Genomic DNA, 18,141 nt, shown 5'->3' with positions numbered 1-18,141 from the left:
TGATGGCAACATGTGTAGCTTGGTGAGTACAAATGAAGTAGACGTTTATCTATGTGATTTAATCAGTGGCAACGCGAGCCATTAACAAAACAAGACTTCAGTTGAAGTGTTCATGTGTTAGATCCCCATCTGTTTGTCTGACATCTGATTTCTTACAATCATAGCTAACATTGTTGTCTACTACAATTCTAAAAAGAGAACCTGTCAAAGTTTATTTGGTATAATGGATTTTTTTTTTCTTCTTGACAATCCAACAGGTACAACAAGTGGATAAGCAATGTGCACTGCTCTGAGCCCGAAGGCACGTGGGCCTGGCCTCTCTGATATGCATCAGTACAGTCAGTGGCTTGCCAGTAGACATGAGGCCAACTTGTTGCCGATGAAAGAGGATTTGGCCCTGTGGCTCACAAACCTACTGGGTAAGATACAATAAGAGTAATGTAATCACTGGGCAGTTAGAGAACTCTATGCGCTCTCAGCTGAAAATGCAGATCTTCAGACATCTTTGCATTTCAGAAATCAAGGTGGTTTTGATTAGCTAGCTATCTTCACCTTCTGCACTTGTTAGTATGGTCAGAAAAGCTAATAAGTAGTCGGAGAAACACTCCACAGTGTTTCTGACAGCAGCATGATTGAACTCTTACTCCCTCCATGTTTGTTCTTCCTCAAATTTCCCTTTCAATTTTCCTTTGCATGTGCTTTCTGCATTAATACTATTAAGCTGGACAGTGCTACTTACTACCATCAAGTGTATCTTATAATTTTATGGGGAGACCTTGTACAAACTATAGGTGTATTGGATGTCTTGAATGGAAGAACCTGTTAAATAGTTCTTTGCTGACCAAGTAGTCTAGTGATTGATAATTACTGCCCAGTGCAATGTGTGCAAAGTCTTCCAGAAGCTTGTGTGTAGAGGAGCTTGACCCCAGGTTATGGCTGGGACCTGGGGAGTTACTGGTTCTGGCTCTGCCTCCTGCTGTGTGAAGCAGAAGCATATTGCTCATGAATATACAGGGAATACATCAGGGAAATAGCTGATTTTTGTAATAAATTCCTTATCCTCAAGATGACAGTAAGAGAAACACAGCAACAGTTCCTCCCCTTGTTCAAAAATCAGGCAATACTGTTTTAGATGAGGTGTTTACCTGAAAACCTTGCTCATCTTATTTTGGAGGAAAATTTGGATGAGCTTTTTTAAATTGGGGATTTTCTGTGTGAGTCTCCTCTGGTGAGAATATAGGCAATGTATTGTCTTGGCAGCTGCTGTAGCTGTACCCTTTCAGTGATATCCTACAATAACAAAGTGACTTTCCTCTGCATGTTCTGCATTGCTGCAGTTTGTCTTTTTTGAGAGGAAGGGCAATACTGCTATGCTCTGAGAAGCATAGTAGAAAAATTAGGTGTCAGCAGAATGTACTCAGGACCACAATATTTTGTAGATAGTTGATACCTATTTTAGAGTTGGAATAGTTATGAACTCAAAACTGTAAAATTGGCACCTTAAATCACATCTTAGTGTGGTACTTCCATTTAAATTAATGAGTTTCAAATATTAAGTTGGTTAGGCAATGCCAGAGCAAAATCTAGAAATCCTGCCTTTTCGTTCCAATTACCACAAGACAGCAATCCAAAGGACTGCTTTTTGAATCAGTAGAAGCACGTTCTATCAAGGATTTAATGTATTGTTGAAATGTTTTAAACAATGAAGTTACAGTGAGCCACGCGAAAACAAATAGAAGTTTGTTAGCAGTTCCTAACAGAGCTTTTCCAGTGACAAGTTTAGGAATGAGGTCACTTTTTTTTAGTAGGAAAGTAGCAACCAGCAGGAGGCTCTGAAATGCCAACTGTAATTAAAAATCTGATTTTTCATATGGACACCAAACTCTGCACTGTATAACGAAATGGGCTCAGCCTTCTTTTAATTAAGCAGCATACACAGTTCATTTGCTTAATGCATTCCCCTACACCTTTTCACATCCAAGCTTTTTTTTTCTCAGAGATTGTTTTGAAGAACTAAGTTACAGTGATTTGTTCAAGTGCTTTGAATTCCTATGTAGACGTTGTTATTCAAATTAATAATTAAGTTAAAATTCACACTGAAAATAAATTAAGTGTAACTAAATTAAAGTAATTATATTCATGTAAAGATATTCACCCAGAATTCAAATTTGGTTTAATTACTATATAATTGTGGTTAACTTTCATGAGAGGAAGGACAAATGCACATATTGCTGTAGGATAAAATGTTCTGTATACTCATGCCCTAGTTTGGTATATGCTTTAACTTGTGTCATCTACATTTAAGTATCTTTATGTCACTTTATCATTAAAATGTCAGCACAATATGACTGCCCGGTTTATACTATAGTAAAAATTAGGATGTACTTAAATTAATTTTTGTCATGTTTGTTCACATTTTGTTTCATAACATTTTGTTCATTCATTTGTACTATGGATCAACAAGGACAAGTAATCTTTTCAAATAAATGTAGAATTTTTCAAAAATATTACAAAGTAATTTAGTAAAGAAGAGGGACGAACCTCTTAGATGTACTTTGATCAACTGACGGCATTTTTGGCATTCTGTGGAGCAGCAAATACGTCCTACACAGTGTACGTGGCAGTTAATCTTGCACCAGCAAAGCCTTGTGTGGGTTCAAAATTGCAAACTGGAAAAGATGAAAAGAATATTGACCTTTATAATACGAATTACATAAAAATTAGACATCACAGCTAGAATTTGACCTTATATGAGGGACAAACGGGAAGACTGGGATACATGATGAATCTGAAAAATAGCTTTCTAAGAATTTTAACCCTGAGACATTAGACATTTTACTGTAGTTTAGCATGGAGATTGTTTCTGGGTAGTATTTAGTACTTTTGCACACATTTCACTATTTATTTTTGGATTCATGTTGGAGAAACTCAAAGCTTTTGAAAGAACAGTTTGTCGTTACAGCTACATTGCTGAATAGATGTTACCTGCCTGCATTCCAGGGACTAGGAGAGGGACATCTCAGATGAAATCCATGTTTCCAATGGGATTGATTTGTGATGTTTTACGTCATAGCCTTTGCAAAATGGGGTGCCTCAGGGTTGCGGCAGGAATGGGATTACATGCTGGATGTTCTATGGATGTTCTGTTTCATAGCCTCACTTTTCTCTGGTGGCTCAGCTGAGAGATTTTGCAGTGCCAAAGTTGAGGAGATGTATTGTCTTGCAAGGTGTGATCATCTCCTTAGCCATGTCCTTATTTTGTATAGAGTGAATGAAGCACAATAAGCACGATGCTTTCACTGCTGATGCACTTTGAATTGGATAGATAATACATGTTTAGTTGAATCCTCTTGCTGACACTGAAATCTGTATCACCTTGAGCGAGCTTCACATGGGAATTACAGCCATTGGGCCACACTCATCTTCTAAGGGAGGCAAAATGACAATTTGAAGGCAACAGGGGTTTGCTGCCTTCTGTATTCTGCAATACTGTCTCATTTTATCTTAGGTATCTGGAGAGGGAAAAGGTTTCCATCAGAATGAGCAGGCCTCATGATGAGTTGATAGTGTAGGACAGATATAAAGTGCAAATTTCCCTGTTTCCCCTTTGGCTATTGTGTAAAGCCCTGATCTTTTTTTCCTGTTTCTGGGGCCTGTTTACCAGATGCAGGAGATTCCAATATCATTGTTTATTCCATCCTGCTTCATTTAGAACATGGAACTACAAAATAGGCCTTTAAGATATTCCCTGGTTATGGGAACATATCTGGGCTTCGGTGCTGAGACCCTAGCTATCAGAACTTCTGGGCTTCAGAAACTCATAGGTAAGGAGCTGGAGATTGTAAGATAATGAGGAACTGGACTTGTAGAAATTGCGTGGTGTACGAGGCATGTAAAAGTTGCTTGCCTGGATAAGGAAATGGAGTAGACCTGGAGAAGAGCGATAGTAAGGTGAGGAAGGTCGGAGAGGCACTGAGTTGAGACCAGGTTTGGAATTTAAAGCTGTGTGGAAGGAGGCATAAAGTCTGGGGAATGAAGGCTTGGAAGTCTTCTGTAAGAAAATGGTATTTCTTAGATTCTGAGTTTTAAGCAAAACCTCCTTCAGCTCAGTTATCTTACAGTCTAAGAGGATTTTGTAACAGTACCTCTATTTTCAACATCTGTGTGTTCAGCTCAAGCCAGTGGGAAATACAGGGAAATAATGAATATCTCTGAACATCGAGATATTCATGGCACTGATACATGTAGTGTTTTTGCTGGCACTGAGTAAATTATGTAGCTGAGAGACTTTATAATTTTCTTTAGTATCAGCATGCCACTGGGGTTGTTTATATATCCCATTTCAAGTAAACAATAATGTCAAGGCTATCAACATTATTCCTCTTGCTCTCTGCTATTCTAGGATACACAACGGCCTTCTCGTCAGAAAAGAGGCAGTTTTTTTATGTGCATAAAATCATTGGCCATTGTTTTTCTCAATTTTTTGTTGTCTTGGGTATGAATGCCACACAAGTAGAGGGGTCAAGAGAAATACTTCCACTGCTACCTCAGTGCAGTACAAGAGCATCCTCCTACTGAGATGTTTCAGAGATGTTTCTGTTTCTAAACTATTACTTTTGACTTACCATTCCAATCTTCACTTCAAATAGTTTATCAGCTACTTATTGGGCTGGAGCCAGTGTCTTGCATTGTGGGAATTAAACTGAGTGTGGAACAATTCAGGGACGGAATAGAGGAAGCAGCTAGACTTTGATACCTCTGTTTTAATATTCGAGTCCCTCCACCTTTTTCTGAAGGTTCTGGTTGTCTGGGGAGGAAGGGGAGCAACAGGGAGTGCTTTACCCAGGGCATGTGCCCAAGAGGGTGAGGATACGGGCTCTTTGCAGTTATTCTTTCACAGACCTCCCAGTCTGCTTGTATGAAGACCCCAGGGCTGGGTGGCCTTGCAGATAGCTGCCCGCAGTTCCCAAGCAATAGGCATTCAGGAAAAAGAACTACTTTTTTAAGGGGTATCTGGTCAGTGTAGTGTAAGAGAGGGTAAGCAATGCTTGTAAGGTTTGAGAAAGACTTCATATTCCTGTTTTTTTTTTTTTTTTTTTCATACTTCTAGTGTTGTTTTTTATTATATTTAATGTTATTACCATTCTATAAAAACATTGCAACTGCTTTCTTGTAATTATAGGGGGAGTTATACATTTTTAATGGAGTTTAATGTTTTTTCCATACAAATACACAGAGCCGTTTTTTTCCTCAGGCTATGAACATTACTCTCATTTGAATCAATACATTTCAACTGTTAAATATGTCAGAGTGTCTGTTTTAGCAAAGAAATGCCACCTCTTGGAGCCATAAAATACAGTGAATTGAAAGCTGACACCTAATATATTTTTCATTGGATACAGATGTTCAGTGCAAAACTCATTCTTTCAGCTTTCATAAAAGGGAACAGAACTAAAATACTCCAGCTTAGCATACAATATGCAGTGACCAAACTGCTAATACAATTCAGCATTAAAAATAGTGTAAACATATTGTTAAATATAAGCAGAAGATAGAAGATCTTTCCCGTGTCTGTTTAAAGAGAAAATAGCTTTAAATAGGTTTAAGTGTCATGGTTTTTGTTATGTTTTGTTTTGTTTTTTAAGGCTTGACCAGTAAAATCTATAAATTGCATCTATAAATTATAAAACAGAATAGATTGGTAGGATGTGATTTCTCTTTTACCCATGCAAGAGGTAATTGTGCATTTCAAAACAAAAGTAAAACCTTGCAGAGATTAAAAATGTTTGAAATAGATTTTTAAAAGAGAAAATGAGTCTATTAAAAAAAATCCAATACTTCATTAAAAATAAAGCAGTTCCTATAACATGGTAATATTTCAATTTCAGGTTTCTATTGGTTTATACCTTTTGCCATAAATGTTGATGGCGCAAATGGGAATAAAACAGAAGCTAGAATGGCGATGAAGTTTTTTGAGGTGCTGAAATGCTCAATTTTTGTATCTGTGGCCTGTTACAGTTTGAGACCCAGCTTCAGCTGAATTGGAGGCACTGCTAAAATCATGTCAGTTACGCATAAGCTACCACCATGATCAATGTTTGCAGTGCTGCTACTGCTCTTCTGCCTGGAGAAGTAATTTCCGTGTATGGGAGCTATAAAGCAGGCTGTATGGCAGAGGGAATTAAGGGAGGGGAGAGGAAAAACAAACAAACAAATAGAACCAACTGACATTAAACAGATATTTCTGAGGAATGCATTTGAAAAAGCAGATTTAACTGTAACCAGAAATGTAAGTCTGTTGTATCTGAGAATGAATTGCTGCAAAGATCTTTGTCTTAATCTTTATTCTTTAACTGACCAAACTGAAAAGACTAGGCATTTTTTTGTCCAAAGGATGCTGAAGTATCTAACAGTTTTCAGGCAAGGGCCTAGACAAACAATCTTTCCTTTTTACTGATATTGCTTTATAATACTGCTCTCTTCAATGTTGTAAGTGAACACTGATTATCAGATTACAATGTACTCACAGTATGTTAGGGTATAACATTAGTTTTTAATTATCTATTTCATTTTTATTTTTGAGTATTTGGTTTCCCTTCTCAATGAAAAAGTATAGAAAAGCTTTATTTCTACTTAATCTTTTTCATAGCTTTCCTATTTTTTCCTTTTTTTTTTTTTTTTTTTTTTTTTGGCAAAAACATTGTGAACCAGCTCTAAGCAGACTAATGCTTTCAGTTTCCAGACATCTCATGGAAAATAATTTTTCCCACACTGACTGGAAAAGTATAAAACTGATTAACTGATTTGGTCAGGCAGCTGCTTCCTGGTCAAAAATCTGTGGCAAAAATAACCAGCAGTGGGCAGACTTCTACCTACTTTTTTTTTTTTTTTTTTTTTTTTTTTTTTTTTTAAAATCAGTTTTGAGTAGCAGAAGTGGATGTGAATGGGCTTGGGAACCAGTCTCACAACGTTATTTGGGATTGCTGTGTAATATCCTATGAAAAAAATGAGTTGATTGTGTTATTCCAGTTTCCAAATTACAGAGGAAGATATCACACACACACACAAAAAAAAAAAAGTGCACCCAAACAAACAAACAAACAAACAAAAACTAAGTTCTGTCTTAATGGGAAAAGCAATAATTAGCAATAATTAGTCCTTGTTTCTCTCTTGGTATTGGTAGAAGTTAAGAATGCTGAACAAGACAGCTGCTGGTCAAAAGAGTCTCCAAAGAGAAGCCAATTTTTTCCAGTAAAAATATGAAAAGTTTCAACAAGAATTACAAATAATTTAATTTGAAAATGATGTCGTGATTCTGGGAGTTTAGTTTGAGGCAGCAAATAATTCCCTTTTCAACTGGCCTGTCCAGCCTCATCAGAAGGCAGGTCTCTCTGTGGGACACTCGGGATCTCCTCCTGCAGGAAGATGCAGTGGTAGAGTCATGGAAGGTAGTTGGCTTTGTTCCAGCCAGCATATTTTGATGTTATCAGCCAGAATGGCAATATCAAATCAGACTATTGGTTCTGTTCTTTTGGATGAAAGTTTTAATTTGTGTGGCAAGTAGATACATGACATGAAACTTTGTCATCTCTCTCTCTCTCTCTCTCTCTCTTTTTTTTTTTTTTTTAATGAATCTAACATTTCTTCTGAAAAATGTTTTTTCAAAGGGGCTTTGCAGTCACTAGTATTTGCTCACATTTTTGCAGGATCAAGTCTTGAAGGCTCGTTAAAGAAAACTGTCATTTCCTTCTTTGCACAGTTTGCTGCTTCTGTTGCAAAATAATCTGCAGTAACAGTGTTAGCAATTCTTATGCTATAGCTACCCACACATACTGGTGTAAATCATCTGCCTGCTGCACAGGTAAAAAAGACAGCTAAAAGCACTGGAATTTCTTAGGTAAAATGCTGTATGTGATTTCTTATAGGCTGGAATTATTTTCTGGTAACGTACCTTCCCCCCAAAAGCATGTTATTTTTGAATAATTTGCTGTATATGTACTGGTGAGGTAGTAGTGAGATTATTCACTAAGTATTGAATGTAATGCAAGTTATTCAGTTAAAGCATGTTTTTTCAAGTTGTTGTCTATGTATTTAGAATGTCCTTTTTTTTTTTTTTTTTTTTTTTAATAAGTGCAATTGATACTATTGCACACTTTTTGCCATGCTAACTTTCTGCTTGCTGTTCAGGTAGAGAAATAACAGCAGAAACCTTTATGGAGAAATTGGATAATGGTGCCTTACTTTGTCGGTTAGCTGAGACCCTGCAGGAGAAATTTAAAGAAAACAGCTTTGAGGCAAACAAGCCTGGTAAAGTAAGTGTCATTAAATGTTCTAGCATGTATTATCATTATCTGAGATATTTTGACTGTTTTGGTACTGAAATTTTCTGTGCAGTTAAGAATTTTTATTTATGGAGTTCCTGCAAATGGGCAGAGATATAATGGTTGGTAATGTAAAACTGGGGGAAACGAATGCTTCTTTGGTAATTAGTAAAGTAATTACAAGAGGAAGGTACTCAAAAATGACTTTTAACATGTGGAGAATAAGACATTGAATGGCATCTAGCAGTGTGATATGGTAGCTAATAGAGAAAACGTGATCCTTGTATGTATTTGCAAAGGGTATATTAAGTAGCCAAGGGAGGTGCTGTTTCCTCCATAAACAGCTCTAGGGAGGCCAATAATAAAATTCTATAGTTACTTTTGGTGTCTAGAATTTAAAGGTCCTGTGGTGTACTGGAAGGAGTTCAGTCAAGAGCTGTAGAGATAATGTGGAAAACATAAACCTTCAGAAGACACTGAAGAGCTGTGCAAAGATCAGGTTAAGATCTCGCTTGGTCCCAACCATAGGCTGACTATATTGGGAGAAATTAAAGAGTGCAGCAAGTGTCTTTTTAAAAGAAGTTAGATGAGATGGTTGACATATACATTAGTTCAGTTGCTCTGCAAGTGTTTTTATTTCTCTTTCTGGCAACAGATACATCTTTCTTTAAACCTAAAAAGGCAAATACACAGCAGGTTTAAAACAAACAAACAAACAAAAACAAAAAACACCCAAAAACAGAAAGCAAAAAATGCATTTTCTCTTTTTGATGTTCTCATAACTTGTCTGGAGGAGAAATCCAGGCACACCGTAAGTTTTATCAGCAGTTTTGAGGACTGACAGTGTTGTCAACAGCAGCTGCTTAAGCTGTTTTTTTTTTTTTTTTTTTTTTTTTTTTTGTTTGTTTGTTTTGTTTTGTTTTTTGTTTGTTTGTTTGTTTTTGTTTTGTTTTTCTAGTTTCCAAGCTTAGAATTGTTGTTGTAGAAAAAAAATGTCTACACTAAGGCAGGCTTCTTTTTTTTTTTTTTTTTTTTTTTCCTCTAAAGAAAAAGGAGGAGATAGCTGTGAGGAGAAGTGATAAGAAGTAAATCAGAGAGGGAAGGAAAATTTCTCCCACAAGGACAAAAATACAGCTGGAACTCATATTTCATATTTGACCTGGCAGTCAAGATTTGGCTAGTAGAAATACTGGATGACTTCTGAATTGCTCTTTATAATACGGTCCAGCTTGTTTTCACCTAAGGAGTGGTCTATTAGTGTCACAATAATTCCCAAATTAAGGAAAAAAATAAGGCAGTATTTTTGGTTGAGTTTAGGAGCTATCTAGGCAGAAAGAGCTATTACTTTTTTAATTTATTTTTTTCTTAAAAATAAACAAATGAAAAGTTACTGTTGGTAACAAAAGCTACTAAAAGCTTCAGTGAATAACCCAAAGGTAAACTTGGCTACAAAGTTCTGAAATAATCAGTTTTCATATCTTGCCCAGCTGATATGCTAGAAAGTCAATTAAATCCTGAATGGCAAGCCATTTTATTTTCTTTTTTAAGACTGACATCTCTGAAAGCCATGTCCTTTTAATTTTAAATTGTCAGAAAAATAATAGGTGTAAATTAATCAACAACTACAAAATTCCAGTGAATATTCAGAAACTCAAAATATTCATTTTAAAGATATATTATTTTTTGTTTGCTTTTCTGTCATCAGACCTTTATCTGATGCTGGGTCATTTTGATAGAGCAGCCATTTGGAAAGATAACCGAGAAATATATCAGTGTTACATCTGTGTTCTGCCACTGGAGTGGTAGTGCTCCACTCTTAGATTAACTTCTTCGGTGGACAATATGGCCTTCTTTATTTCAGATAGCTGATCCCCCTTTTTTTTAACTGAAGTTACATTAGAAGCTGTTTAGACATTTGTAATTATGAAGACTTTTGGTCTTCATTATTTGTCACACTGGTATAATAGGCAATACAACAAAATGGAAAACATGCTCCACTGCTATTTTCTCAATGTATATTATTTCATATTTATTCTAGTAAGAATTGAAAGAAATGTCAGTGTAATAGCTTTGTGTCATTGTAGGTTATTAGGGAACTACTTATCATTTCAGATCGTAATTCCCTGTGAAGCAATCCCAGGCAATAGGACTTGTATACACGTTGGAAAATCTGACTTGTGGTGCCAAGGAAATTTATAAGAAGATTATACTGTATGATATTTAACATAGTAAGAATTCCACAGTCCTCCTCTGAATTATTATTATTATTATGCTCTCCAGTAACAATACATACGGAATTTTGAAACAATTTGGTCCTTTCTCTGTGCACAGGAAAACATAACCATTATGGTCTTTCAACCAGGTGCTTTGCAGCAGATGACTTCACTGGTAGCTGGAAGTTCTATAGAGACAGCCTCTATCAAAACAGATACAATGTTTTTTTGCAACTGAGTGAGGGAGAGAGAGGATAAGGCTGAAGATAAAGATAATAGGGATGGAGGGAATCTTACCAAGTCCCTCCACAAGCTTGAAGACTTGGTTTGTTTTCATAAGTCAAGTTTTTCCTCATTTATAAGCTACTTCCTAGATGGCAGAACTCCATAAAATACTTTGGTTTTAGTTTCATCTTAGAGGAAGATGACATATCCTGTCCTGTTTGATATATACTGCTGATCAGGAATTTGCTTTCACAGCTTTTTGGAGCTGTCTGGCTAGTTGAGCAGCTACAGCAACATGTGTAAGGATACAATAAAAAACTAATGCTGCATACACTCACTGGCCAGTTGTTTGCTATAATTTCTTAAGTTTGATCTACAGACTGACAGAGGTTAAATTGTATTGCCTCAGAATTTATTACTTGTACAGTAAGTTTCTATTCACTGTCAGTATTGCAGTTGGTTTCTTAATGTAACTGCATGACTTCCTCTCTCACGAGGGAGGACTGAATGCTCTTCATCTTTCAGGGCCCCCGTAGGTCAGCATCAGCCTTTTGAAGCATAAAATAATTTGGGAAAGCATAAACCAAAAAGGCTGTGTCTCCCGTAATATCAGGTCTTCCAAATCTGGAAGGAAGAGGCTGGTATTGATATAAACCCTTCCTTATTGTATCATGTGGAGAAGCTTTGGGATACTGGAAACATTTTCCAAAGAGTTAGGGAACTGCTGGTAAAGTCACTTGGAAATACAGCTTTAAGAAACTGAAAAGGAGATTAAGAAGTATAGAACAGATGAGTGAAGTCTTCCTTCCTTAAGAGTCATAGGAAGGCACCAAAGATCAAGAGAGTAGTTTTTTGTGAAAAGTGTTTATGTAGGTTAGGATTCTTCAATGTGGAAGGAAGCAGAATGGGTACACTGGATGGAACCTCTGAAATCATGAAGGGTGTGGCAGATATTCCCAGTTTTTCCTATACAAAACTGACATCTAATGAAGCTGGTAGGAGCCAAACAAACAAAAGTGGATTCTTGTTGATGAAGTGGTTGGAAGTGTCTTGCCAATGAACGTTACCCACTCGTAATGTTGACCTGGGTTCAGGAAAACGCCAAATAAGAAAGACCTTAAAAGTCTGAATATACAGAAAACCCACGAAACCCAGAAAGTCCCCATATCATCAAGTAGTTGGGGCCTGAGAAAGTGTTGAGAGGTATAACGTGTTTGCTGTTGTCTTAATCTTTCCTAGGTTGGAAGGTACCTACTTAAGGCTGGTCTAGTCTAGGTGGGCCTTTTGCTGATCCAGTAGGGTTGCTCTTATGTTTTGTGGGTTATGACTTTTGGGGGCTGAACGCCTTGCTGGTTGTGCAGGGTTGGGCACTGGCAAATCTGTCCTTACACAAGGATCACGCTTCTCAGAAATCAATTTAAATTAAATTGTACTTCTAGTTCTGCATACATATGGAATACCATTTTGCCTTTAGGACTGAAGTCTTACAGCTAAAAATAGCACCTGAGTCAGACTCTGCTTGGTATCTATTATCCAGAACAGTTATATGAGATTGAGAGCACTGGAGTTTGGCAGCCTCTGGTGCCTTTTACGCAGTTTCTGCTCAGCGCCCTCCTGAGCTTAATGTCTTAACAGGTACTTGGGGATGTCAGAATAGATACTGAGTGTTTCTGTCACGAGTCAAACTCCCTGACCTCTGGCGTTAGATTAGTTAATCATACAGTAACAGGCTATTAAAAACACTTCCATTTCTAATGATGAAAAAGGTAGCAATTGTTCATTTCAAAGGATGTTAGGTGCTAGATTCTTTTGCAAATCCCAGAAGACAGTGTTCTTCCTTGTTCAGCAGCTAAACCATGCTCCAAAACCTAGTGTTTCAGAAAATGTTGATATTGTATCTGAACTTTTGCTTCAGACAACTTAGAGTTTTGAATAGGGAGTGTGGTGTTTGGGTAGTGTGACTATGTAATATCTGCTTAGAGAAATAATTTCTTTCAGTTCTTTGGAGATTTTATTGTCATAATAATGTCTTGTATGCATTTACAAAATGACGTGGAGATAGATGACTGATATCCGTCTTAATAAATGCTGGACACTTAAATGGTAGTAAGTTGATGCAACTACGTGTATTGCTGCTAATGATCTGTGTCTAGAAACTACAGACTTATTATTATAGCAGAGGTTATTCTGTAAAAGTGATTCATGTCACAGGATGCCATTTTTTAATTTTCTCCCATTGGCTTGGATTTCATCTCCATGCTCTCCTGGCAGTCTTTTACTTTTCCTGACAGATAATTAATTTGAGAATCTCACAGCTGTACAAACAAATTTAAAGCATCAAGGCATGTGCACTATGCATAGAGCCTGCATTTGCTTGGGCTTAGTTTATTAAGCCCATTAATTAAGATTTTAAAATAAACATGGATAAACTGTGTTAATGGTTATCGCAGTTTTAATAGGCAGGGTGTAATAGTCTGCCCACCATCCTTGAAGCCATACATGTATTTATGAATATTCCATTGAAAACAATGGTTTCATGGAAAATGAATTAAAACAGTTCGAAGCTGAATCATTCCTTGTCTCAGAGTTCTCAGAGGTTAATCAAATAAATTTCAACTCAAATCTCCCCTAGAAATAATTTGGAAAAACAAATCAAAATCTAAAATTCAACCTCATTTTCAAGAAGCCATGATCTAGATGTGATTTGGCATATAAAAGAGGTAGAAGTATAAAATAAATCCAGATGCAAATATTTCTGAAGTCTTAAACTATTTAATTCAATTATGCATTAAATTTTATTCTTCCAGTGGGAGCTGAGATTATCCTGGTTTAATGTCATTAAACTGAATGTACGCTGAAAAAAAGCTGTTGTGTATAAAACACTAAATTTTGCCCTCATAGGTACATGTGTATTTCCATTGAAACTGTCTGGTAAAGCACCAATTTATTCACACACACGTTCCTGTATTTCCTAACGTTAAGAAATAGTGCCCACCTCTTATCCATGGTCCTAGTAACCGAAGTGTATTCTGCAGTGGTTCCACATGCAAAGCTTTCCCTTGTGCCAGGAAATATACTTAGTGAATCTGAGACTTGGAGGGTGCAGATCACTGTTACAGCATTGGCTTCTCTGGAGTCATGCAGATTTGCCTACAGTGAAATTTTGACTGTATGTGTTTTGAGTTATAATTAAGAGATCTGTATTGAGATTTTGGGTGAAGGTTTCTTGCCCTTAATATCTAATATTGAAGTTGGATCTCAGATAAGAAACAGTTGTTCAGTTACACAAGCAAAAACTTAAAGTTTGTTTGAAGTTTTCCAGATGTTTATGCTTCTAAAGAGAACTGTGCACCTGTGGAAGTAAAGACAGAATCCTGTAAAGCAAAGGACTCTAGAAGGCAGGGAAATGACTTGAATTCTGTCAATATTGAAAGAAGGGACTAATGGCAAAAGAACAAGATTATAAACTGGAGACCATATTCACTTTCAATTTCAGCTGTAAGCTTATTGTTTGCTCTTGGGAGAATACATTCAATGCTTTCATTTTCCACATGTGTTACCTGGGAATACTATTCACTGCATGTTATTGCTTTGATTTGTGAACATTGCAAAGTGCTTTGAGCTCATCTTGTGCCAAACTGTATTACTATCCCACTTGCTGAGCTGTGATCAGTACCTAAGTAATTTCCATTATGAAAACAAAAAATGTTATTTGACTCGTCTCATTCATAGGGAACATGGAAAGCTATGGTTCTGTAAACATTGATAGGAGACAGACCTTAGCTTGCAAATCTATTGCCTCAAAGAGTTTGCTTTTTGCTCTGCAACAAGGCCACAAGAATATCTACTAAATGTAATATTCCTGGAGAGGAGAATCTGGGTTAGGATTTGACTGATCTCCCAGTCCATTGAGAGTCAGAATCGAGTAACAGCTTTAGGTTGCCCTAACAATTTACAAGAACAAAAGATATATATAGTCTTGTTTTATCTTTTCAATTATTATTTTGCATCAAGGGAATTAAGTGAATGGAGAACTTATCAGAATCCTGGAAGCTCGTGAGAAATAGCAAATGCATTGAAATGAGGAAAGGAAACAAAAAAAAGGAAAGGGGAAGAAGAAAGTGAAACCAGATAACTTTATTTTTCTTCTTGAAGAAGAAAAGATACTGCCTTAATAAAGTCTTCCTCAAATGATTTAGGTGTTATGCAATGAAAATCAGTACATTTATAGTTTTCTTTCATTAGGTCTTTCTGAATTGTAATAATGCTTTTTGAACATTAAACAGCAAGGTATTTTTAATTAAGAACATGGCTACCAGATTCCTAAACAGAATCAAATTTGCGTGCTTGCTATGATAACATCCATAGGTACAGCAGAGAGAATTGCATCGATTTTTTTTTTTATTATTGTTTGGAAAGGTTCTAAGTTTTCCATGCCTGAAGGTGTAATTTAAGTTCAAAGGGAAAGGGCTAAGAATAAACACTTTATTTGGGCAGTTTTTTCTCTATCTTTGCTTTGAAGTATCTTCCTCTGAAACGTGTGGATCTTGCTCCTCTCATACCCTGGATGGCCAAAATTGAAAGCGTGATCTGATCACCATTGCACACCTATTTTTACTGCAGGCTCCAGTTTTTCAAGGTTACCTGTGTCCTGTAGAGGGAATGGACTTGCAGCAAATATGGTATTCTGTAAGCTTGATGCCTCAAGTCTGTCAGTCCACAGTAAAGCCTCCCCAGCTACCACTTAGGCAACCACGTATGCACTGCATGGCACTGGAAAGCATTGCACGGCCTTAGCAGGTCTGGTGGTCTCATAGCCCCTGTTCAGGTGCTCTCTGTGAGCTGTAAACCTGATGCTCAAGCCAAGAATTGCATGGATGTGGTCAGGCTATGAACAGATTCTCTGTGGTCTGCGGCAGCAATTTGCTTGTCTGCACACTTGTACTTTCTGGAGACATTTGTTTTCAGCTAAAGCTTGCGGAGCCAATTTCTAATCATACACAGTATAGATATGGTTCTTAGTTATGCAGGAGGGACAAAAATCAAGTACAGTACTGTCTTTTTGTGTATTAATCTTTATAGTGACACCCTGATGTGGCTAGAAGAGGAAAAGAGTAATCTTGTGAAATGACTCATGAGTCCTAATCCATCTGGAAGGAATCATTTCCACAAGACCATAAAGCTGTTTGTTAGCAAATTCCTTCTACCTTTCTCAGACATGTCAATAGCTTGCTGAGCTCGTGTTCATACGCACAACTGGATTGCTACCAGGTTTCTTGCAGATACTGGAAGATTTGCCTGCAAATGGTCACGTGGACAAACCCTACGTGCTTGAGCAAATAATTCTTACAACTCAAGTTTTCCTGCCTGCAGGAAGATTGCATGGTAGCATAGGGTTCTGTTTCTTACCACATGGTAACAGGAGATCTTTCACCAAACTTAGGATATTTTGTGGTTGTCTGCCTGGTATTTTCCAGGTGAACGTGTTGAAGAGCATAGCGGCTTTTAAGTGCACTTTATGCACCATGTTGAAGACAGTGCTATGCAGCACTGGAAAGAGCTCTGAAGCATCCTGTATCTTCAAGGTCATTCTTCCTGCTGATGCTTTGCCCTGGGAAAAGAATTTTTTTTTTTTTTTCCCCCCTCTTTTAGCTGGAGTAGATGTGGACATTTAATCACCATGTGAACCGTCCTTGCTCTTCTGGAAAGTGAACCTAAGACAGGGATTCTCTTGCATACCTCTTTCTCTGGCCCTTCCTGAACTTGCAGAAATACTCAAAATTTGCATCTTGTGATAACTATCATGGAAAAAGTAGTTCAGATTTAAGGAGCTAATGATCTGTTAGCTCCTGCTTTGGAAAATATGCTAATGATTCAGACTGAAAATAGGGTCAAGAGAACGGAATTTTGACTTCTAATAATACCATTTAGCTAGAAATCATGTTCCCTTCCCCCCCTGGATATTTAGTTAACACAGTTTTTAAATAAAATACCAATATTTAGATTCTTCACAAAATCTCTGTTCAAACTGGATTTTCTTCATAAAATTTTACCATTACTCCAGCCTCAGTATTGGAGGACATAGTTTTTGAAAGGAAAGTATAAACAGCCATTTGTAGGTTTGCTTGATTTGCTTCTTATGTGAAATGCATTCTGTTATTATTATTGTTTATTTTAAGTCTCTAAATTAATCTATAAACATTTTTGCAACTTTCCAACAGATATTTTATGGGGCTTTCTGATAGACTGTTAGGGAAATGTCTGGAACAGGAACATAAGATTAGGCACTTGAATGTACATTAGCATTATTATTATTTTTTTTTTTTTTTGAGAAAATATAACTTAGACAAACTGTCTTTGGCTCAATTGTCCATTTCTTAAGTCAGATTTAGTGTTAGCAGCTTGAAGGAAGTAATAAATGAGTAAGAACTACAGGATTTGATACCAATAGTGAGTCTTGAACTTATAAAAGGAGCAAACATTTCTGAAATGGTACTTGTGAATATACTGCCACACGTTAAGACTGCAAGGCAGGAGGGGAAAAACATTAGTCATTTTCAAGTTTAGACACTAATTTATAGATATCATAATTATGTTGAATTTGTTTATTTTTATAAGCATGTATTCCCACTTGGGCACGTGTATGTAGATTGGCCCCAAATGCTTCAGGAATAAAGCAAAGCTTTGTTCACAACCTTAGAGAGTGAGTTAAGGCTGGTTTGGAAATTTGGCTGTGTAGATTAACATTCCAACATGTTTTTCAAATCATGGACACTTTTAAATTCTACGCCAGTGTAGAATTCCCAGGGCTCCAGCAGTTTCCTTGTGGTTTCTAATTGAAGAACTCGCAGAAAAAAAGTTTTTATCATAAAGGCAAAGACCTAATTTTTTTTAAAAATGATCATGAAGGACTTTGGAGAGTCAGACTTACCTGCAGTGAGCTACGTGTAAAATTCTTTCTCAATGTTTTCAGCATTTGCATAAAAATTTTATTTTTGTTACGCATCTGGAAAGTGAACAGATAAAGCACCTGAAAAAAACCAACTGTCTTCCTTTAGACTGGGTGATCTTTATCATGTATTCCTTGACACTTGGCTCGTGTTAGGTAAAGCACCATTTGGAACTAATCTTACAGAAAGGGCTGGGAAACCTCCCCATGCCTCATCCCCACCTTGCACTTCAAAGGATCACAAAGCACGAGATTGATCGTGGAGAGAAAAGCTGCAGGAAAAAGAAGAAGAGGCATGACAGTATACCCAGCACTGTAATAATTACATCTAGGGATTTGAATGACTAGTTACATTTGTTATTCAGGCTGCCAGTGAGATGTTATCCTCTAATTCCATGGATCGAAGAAATATGTTGGTTGTTCAAACTGCATT

The 18,141-nt window shown here is 36.8% G+C and overlaps 1 protein-coding gene across 3 annotated transcripts in view; it reads left to right on the top strand.

Moving 5' to 3' along the window:
• GAS2 (growth arrest specific 2) overlaps nucleotides 1-18,141 on the top strand; it is an 89,990-nt gene that overhangs the window by 9,613 nt on the left and 62,236 nt on the right. For all 3 annotated transcript variants that reach the window (XM_084520767.1, XM_084520768.1, XM_084520769.1), the window contains exons 2-3: nucleotides 258-419; nucleotides 8,188-8,312. In XM_084520767.1, the coding sequence (XP_084376893.1) occupies nucleotides 278-419; nucleotides 8,188-8,312 (267 nt within the window). In that variant the 5' untranslated portion in view covers nucleotides 258-277. The remainder of the gene's footprint in view (nucleotides 1-257; nucleotides 420-8,187; nucleotides 8,313-18,141) is intronic.

The sequence above is a fragment of the Aythya ferina genome, assembly GCF_964211825.1.
Source record: "Aythya ferina genome assembly, chromosome: 5".
NCBI classification, from domain to species: domain Eukaryota; kingdom Metazoa; phylum Chordata; class Aves; order Anseriformes; family Anatidae; genus Aythya; species Aythya ferina.
Note: the sequence above shows the minus strand (reverse complement) of the source record. Positions and strands in the feature narration are given on the sequence as shown.